The sequence below is a fragment of the Anolis carolinensis genome, chromosome 5, assembly GCF_035594765.1.
Source record: "Anolis carolinensis isolate JA03-04 chromosome 5, rAnoCar3.1.pri, whole genome shotgun sequence".
In the NCBI taxonomy this organism is placed as follows: Eukaryota; Metazoa; Chordata; class Lepidosauria; order Squamata; family Dactyloidae; genus Anolis; species Anolis carolinensis.
Window position 1 is genome coordinate 167,207,989 of NC_085845.1, and position 7,066 is coordinate 167,215,054.

General features: G+C 38.9%; 1 protein-coding gene across 7 annotated transcripts in view; it reads right to left on the reverse strand.

Moving 5' to 3' along the window:
- The window catches only part of agbl3 (AGBL carboxypeptidase 3), a 55,378-nt gene that overhangs the window by 47,553 nt on the left and 759 nt on the right, over window positions 1–7,066 (reverse strand). For 5 of the 7 annotated variants that reach the window (XM_008110797.3, XM_008110796.3, XM_062982856.1 and 2 more), the window contains exons 1-3: window positions 6,824–6,964; window positions 2,718–2,814; window positions 1,667–1,727 (exon numbers count right to left, since the gene is read on the reverse strand). In XM_008110797.3, the coding sequence (XP_008109004.1) occupies window positions 1,667–1,727; window positions 2,718–2,777 (121 nt within the window). In that variant the 5' untranslated portion in view covers window positions 2,778–2,814; window positions 6,824–6,964. Of the gene's footprint in view, window positions 1–1,666; window positions 1,728–2,717; window positions 3,050–6,823; window positions 6,965–7,066 lie in introns of those variants that run through there. The other 2 variants (XM_008110795.3, XM_008110792.3) reach the window with 2 other exon arrangements.

Genomic DNA, 7,066 nt, shown 5'->3' on the forward strand with positions numbered 1-7,066 from the left:
CAGTTGAGAAGCTCCATGCCATTTGTCTACTTAGCATGACTTCGACTTCTAAAGATGTTAACATGACAAACAGTTAAATCTTAGAGAACAGTAGAATATCATGCACAAAGCAATGCCTGAATTTGCTCTATAAACTTTTTTTTCAATCTATTGTTTTTCTATTTCTATAAAATATCTTAGTCCTTCTAGGGTAGCGGTAAATAAGTTTGTAAGGTGACAAAAGAAAGTGGGTTTGTGTTTTGGGAGTCAGCATTGATTGTTTGGCTATGCTATTTGGAGATATGTGTGGATATTATTTTTTGTTTGTAATTGTGTGTTCTCCCTGAGTATATGCTGAAAGGGACAGAGATTCTCTTGTGTCTATAACTATTTGAGAGAGCCAACAACTAGTATAGATCAATCAACTCTTTTTTACAAAATACTTAGGGGAAAAGGTGTTTTGGATTTTGGAATACCTGAATTCATGTATACATGAGATGTCTTGGAGATGGGACCCAAGGCTATACACAAAAATCTTTTATGTTTCATGTACAACTTACACATAAAAATATGGTAATTCTACACACATTTAAAAAATAATTTTGTGCATGAAACAAAGTTTGTATATATTGAACTATCAGAAAGCAAGGGTGCTTCTATCTCAGTAATATATCTGGGCAGTTTTGGTTTCTGAAATATTTCAAATTTCAAAATCCTGGATAAGGGATGCCCAATCTGCAGATCTGTATAGCTGCTGCTTCAGTCTCTGGAATTCCAGCTCTTAAAAGACAGAAGATAAGTTGGTTGGGCTGTGCTGTATGGAGAAGTGTGTGTGTGTCCAGCTTCATAAATGAATTTCAACAGTAATAAATATAAAGTACTATATTTAGGCAAGAAAAGTGAAGTGCACAGATCCAGGATGGGTGATACCTTGCTTGGTAACAGCACAAGTAAAAAGGGGCTTAGGAGACCATGAGTGAAACATGTGTCAACAGTGCGAAGCAATGGCTAAAAAAAACCATTGAAATATTAGCCGCATCAATAGGGGCATGGTGTCCAGAATGGAGCATGGAGGAGGGTCGAATGATTTCACTTAAACTTTAAGGACAACCACTTTATTGTCAGAACTATTCCATAGTGAAACAGATGGATTTGAAAAGGCTGGCTCTCTTTTCTTGGAGGTCTTTAAACAGAGGTTGGATAACCACTTCTCAGGAGTGCTTTACTTGTATATTTCTACATGGTGGAAGATGGCAGAGAACGCGCAGCTGAGGAAGGAAGGAGTCGAGGGAGGCAGGCAAGCAGGTGCGGACGGCAGAATGTGCATAATATGATCTTCCTGGTCCCTTCCAACTCTACCATTTTATGATTCCCAGTCCTTATGCATCCAGTTACAGATTTTTCACTCCAAGTAATTCTCCTGATACTATTATCACTGTACAAATGTATAAACAGACTTCTATCAATATGTATACTGGAATCATACAAAAGATAAAGCCTCATTGCTGGTTTTTGATGACCTAGTGTTCTGCATGATATGGACATAATTTCCTCAAACGTACTGTATGCCCATGTTTGCAGAAAACATGCCTGAATACTGATATGTCCCAGAGAACTACAAAGTTATTTTACCCTTATCCACAGTCATATCTTTCAATATTATGACAAGGAATAAAAATATTCAAACCTGTAAAAAATCCACACTGCTCAAGCTCTTCTCTTAAAAATGGATTAAAGGGATCCTCATCCTAAAATGTGAAAAAAAGTATCAGAATGTAACATAATTCCTACTCCTTGCAAATAAATAAATAAATAACATCCAACATGAAGCACTATCCAATTAGAAATAGTGACCACTGTGACTTATACTAAAGAAATGATATGTGTGTCTATCTGTCGACCCATAGTTTCAACATTGTGAAATGTGGATCCTAGCTATGCATCCTAACAGGGTTATTTTTATACATAAAAAAGACATTTGTATGTCTTACATTCATCTATTTTAAAAACAAAACTCAATTTTTAATTTTTCAATAATCCTGTAATTACAATATGAATGTAACATAAATCATGTAAGGAAAAAGACATCTGAAATTCAGAATATCAAAACAAGGGATTAGAGATCTTACAAGAAAGCTAAATGGCACTGTATACCTAATATAATCTGAACACAGGATAAATACTGTATAGTAGAAATTGTTAAATTGTGATGAAAGTAGAAAATGACACATAACCTGGTGCAGCACAACTGCTATGCACACTTGAATTCTGCACATTGTACCAATTTCCACTGAATTAACTGATTAGAAATAAATGATAACTTCCCATACCATAATGTATTCTAAATTTGGTTAGTTTGGAGGGGGTACTTGGGATCAAAATTACTATCACTAACAATCGGTGGCAAATTCATTCGTATCTCTCTTCTGTAAATGGTGACAATAATTGGAAGCACAAAGATTGTTTATTTTGGGTTTGTTTCCAAATCATGAACAAGATACTTTTTACTTGTTACTTTAAAATTGATGGGGTAAGGGAACAGAATGAGACATCAGGAATATATTATCATTATAGTACCGTAGAGAAAGTTGAATAAAAATGCAGTTATGATGCACAGAGGTGATGCAAATACCATTTAAATGTATGAGTATTATATATGAGGAGTGCAGGTATGGAAACCTGAACTTTCAAAACTAGCATATGTCCAGCAAAAATATAAACCTGAAGAAGAAGCATACCGAATTGTAATAATCACTGTTTAATTGTCCTATGTGCTGTTTATCTGAATCTTTGGACATAATCTTCTGAAATCAGGCCCTTTATTTTTCCTCCAGTCTGTGAAACACATAAAAATGAAACATTTGAACACTACATGCAGACTCAACACAATTCCTCCCATTAACCACCTTTCAATAAATATAGTTGTCTGTGCTTTTTACATGATTAACGGAAATCCATAATCTCTATCAGGCAATTCATGTACACAAACAAATACTGGTGAAGAAACACATACGTCCATCTCTACTGGCATGGAACTAGAATCAGAAGCTGGAATCCAGTAAAATCGGTTCCAGTGGTGGAACTCTTTCCATCAGCAGAACTGGATCAGTGCATCAGATTTGTGTGTACTCTGAAAATAGCCCTAATTTTATTCAGTAATACATCTCTGCTATTTTCTATCTTGGTGAGGGAAAGCCCTATAGAAGAGGTTTTGGGGTCATATGAAAAGTAATGCATGGGGAAGATATGCATTCCTACCGTAAAAAGTAGTAAACCTCTAGCAGTATGTTGGATTTAGACTGCAGAGATCAATTCAAGTACCCTCTCTTTAATTGTCATTTTAGCATCCCATGCCATCAGCTAAGCTAGCTAGGGCCCATAAGAGTTAAAGTCAAACAATATTGGAGAGTATTAAGACTCCGCTTCTGCTTTAGTAATAGTAAATAACCTAGTGAAAACATACTGGATTACACTTTCACTGACTAAGCACCCTAATGATGAACCGATGTACTGTATATCTACAAAAACGTATTCAGGAAATCTCCTCTTGGTGTGCTTGCATTCATGTACCTGTCAATGATGTCTATGCAATTACCACATGCACAAAATCCAAAAGCACATGCTGTTTATATTTTATTACAGCTGTTAGCACAAGCACATCTATGATTCTTCATTTTACTTTTTCCTTCCATAAGAAATTATTGAAAGTGGTAACCACTGCCAAATGGGGTAACCACTGCCAAATGGGGTCAAATGTCAAGTTCATCCTATGAGTTACAACAGGTGAAGAGGAATACTCATCCGTTCAAAGTTTTATATTCTTACTATAACATGAATAGTAAGGTTGTGTCAAACAGGGTTCTTTAACAGCAACATTATTGATCTATGTGTCTACAATAAGCAAGATTGGAGGCATTTTGTTTATCAACAGATGTATTTCTTCATCAGTTCAAACAAACTGAATGCAGGCACTATTTAAAAAACTTGATATTTTGTAGAGTTATCTTCAGTCTCCATAAGCATGAGAGAACAGAGCAGAATTAAATTCACATCTTGACTACTCTCTGAAGACAATATTGTTGTGTACTTTCAAGTAGTTTCTGACTTATGGTGACCTTAAGGCAAATCTAGGATTTTCCTGGCAAGATTTGTTTAGAGGTTTGCCTTTAACTTTCCTCTGAGGTTGAGAGAATGTGACTCACTCCTGGCTGAGCAGGAGTTTAAACCCTAGCCTTTGGAGACAATGCTAAACTACTATTTCATGCTGGGTTTTTTTTAAAGATAATGGGAGATACTGTATTAAAAACAGGAGACAAGAATTCTAATCCAATTAAAAAGGGAAGAAATAACCATAGCTGTAAAAATATTGGATGGGGATTACAGAATAACTGGGTCATTCTAACCAAATATTGAATATAATAAGGTAACCAACTCAGTTGTCCTACTGTTTGAATAAAAGTAATACAGTAGAGTCTCGCTTATCCAAGCCTCGCTTATCCAAGCTTCTGGATTATCCAAGCCATTTTTGTAGTCAATGTTTTCAATATATCATGATATTTTGGTGCTAAATTCGTAAATACCGTAATTACAACATAACATTACTGCATACTGAACTACTTTTTCTGTCAAATTTGTTGTATAGCATGATGTTTTGGCACTTAATTTGTAAAATCATAACCTAATTTGATGTTTAATAGGCTTTTTCTTAATCCCTCCTTATTATCCAAGATATTCGCTTATCCAAGCTTCTGCCGGCCCGTTTAGCTTGGATAAGTGAGACTCTACTGTACCACACAATGAAGCAGTCCAAGAGCACAGGAAGAACCAAATGTTTCTAATTCCAACTTTATAATGTAAACATTTATTTGTAAAAAGTAAATGTTAAAAAATGAGGCATACCCTAAATGAAACAGAGTACTATAGGACACGATTGCTTATTGTGGCATCATAACATACAAACCAGAAACCAAAAAAAGGACATTGTATTGATTTTAACATACAGATTTACTGTAGCATAAATTTGCTTCCCATTAAATACATCTACAACTCTACTCCACATGTTTATGCCACAATCAAAACAAGTTACTTGAAAGAGCTATAAAGGCACTTGGGATGATTTTGCAATTGCAAAGTATCTGGAGGGTCGCAGTTGCCTATTCCTAATGTAAACCAATTAATATTGTTAATGATATAAAAATGCAGAAAAAAGGCAGCATGATATTGGCAAATCTATTTGCTTTTATGAAGAATGAAGTCGTCAAAGGCTTTCGTGACAGGAATCACTGGGTTGATGTGAGTTTTCCAGGCTGGATGGCCATGTTCCAGAAGCATTCTTTCCTGATGTTTTACCCACATCTATGGCAGGCATCCTCAGAGGTTGCAAGGTCTATTGGAAACTAGGCGAGTGGGGTTTATATATCTGTGGGATAAAGATCTCTTGTCTGTTTTGAGGCAAGTGTGAATGCTGCCATTGGCCACCCTGATTAGCACTGAATAGCCTGGCAGCTTCAAAGCTTGGCTGCTTCCTGCCTGGGGGAATCCTTTGTTGGGAGTGATTAGTTAGCCGATTGCTTCTTGTCTGCAATTCCCATTTTTGAGTGTTGTTCTTTGTTTTCCGTCCTGATTTCAGAGTTTTTAAATAAGGGTAGCCAGATTTTGTTCATTTTCATGGTTTCCTCTTTTCTGTTGAAATTGTCCACATGCTTGTGGATTTCAATGGCTTCTTTGTGTAGTCTGACGTGGTAGTTGTTTGAGCAGTCCAGCATTTCTGTGTTTTCAAATATGCTTTGTCCAGGTTGGTTCAACATGTGGCCTGCTATCAGCAGCCAGATTGCTCACCGGAGCGGCGTATGGGGAGCATATAACCCCCACCCCCCAACTATGTCAGCTCCACTGGCTGCCAGTCTGCTACTGAGCACAATTCAAAGTGCTGTCTTTAGCCTATAAAGCCCTAAAAGGTTCTGGCTCAGCTTAAGCCCTAAATGGTTCTGGCCTAGCTTACCTGTCCAAACTTATCTCGCTCTATGACTCACCTTGGAGGTTAAGATCGTCGGAGGAGGCCCTGCTCTCGAGCTCACCACCCTTGTGAGTGTGATTGGTGGGACGAGAGACAGAGCCTTCTCAGTGGTGGCTCCTTGCCTGTGTAACTCCCTTCCCAATGAAATCAGAACCCCCCCCCCCCATCCTGTCTTTTAGAAAAAAATTGAATCATGGTTATGGGACCAAGCATTCGAGCAGTAACTGTAGCAGTGCAATAATTGAGAACTTTTTAAGTGGACCTATCCTGGACTACAATTTGGAACTTGCGTGATTTTAATTGTTTTAATTAATTTATGCATTAATGTTTGGTTTTAACTGTAATGGTTATTTTTGGAATTGTATGTCCGGCATCAAATTGCTGCCAATTGTAAGGCCGCCCCGAGTCCCCTTCGTTGTGAGAAGGGCGGGATACGAGTATGGGAAGTAAATAAATTAATCAACTGCCTAGTAGTTTCCAACAAACCTCACAACCTCTGAGGATGCCTGCCATAGATGTGGGCGAAATGTCAGGAGAGAATGCTTCTGGGATATGGTCATACAGCCCGGAAAACTCACAGCAATCCAAGAATGAAGTCCTTTTTTCGTGATTCGGAGTCTCTGGGCGCATCTCCACTGTAGAATTAATACAGTTTGACACTACCTGAACTGTCAGGGCTCAATGCTAGGGAATTGTGGGAGCTGTACTTTGGTACACCAGCACTGTTTAACTCCCATAACTTCACCACAGCATGGGGCCTTGGCAGTGAAAGCAGTCACCGGGCACTAATCCTACAAGGCAGGCACGCCCTCCGGCTCCTCCCCTCACCTGCGCCTCGCCTTAATAAGCGGCGCTGCTTCCTTCCGGCGGAAGAGCCGTCCCTAACGCCGCATGGCTGAAACCTGAGTGAGCCCCGCCTCCCAGGCCTGCAGGCGGCCAAGTCCCAAAGCGGCGTGAGGGCTGGGCGTGGCCTCGGCAGCCCCTTTCCGGAATGGGACGGCGGAGGCACGAGCGGGAGCAGCAGCCGCAGCAGCCGCGCGCGCGCGTGCGTGCGGGCGTTCCATTGGCGGA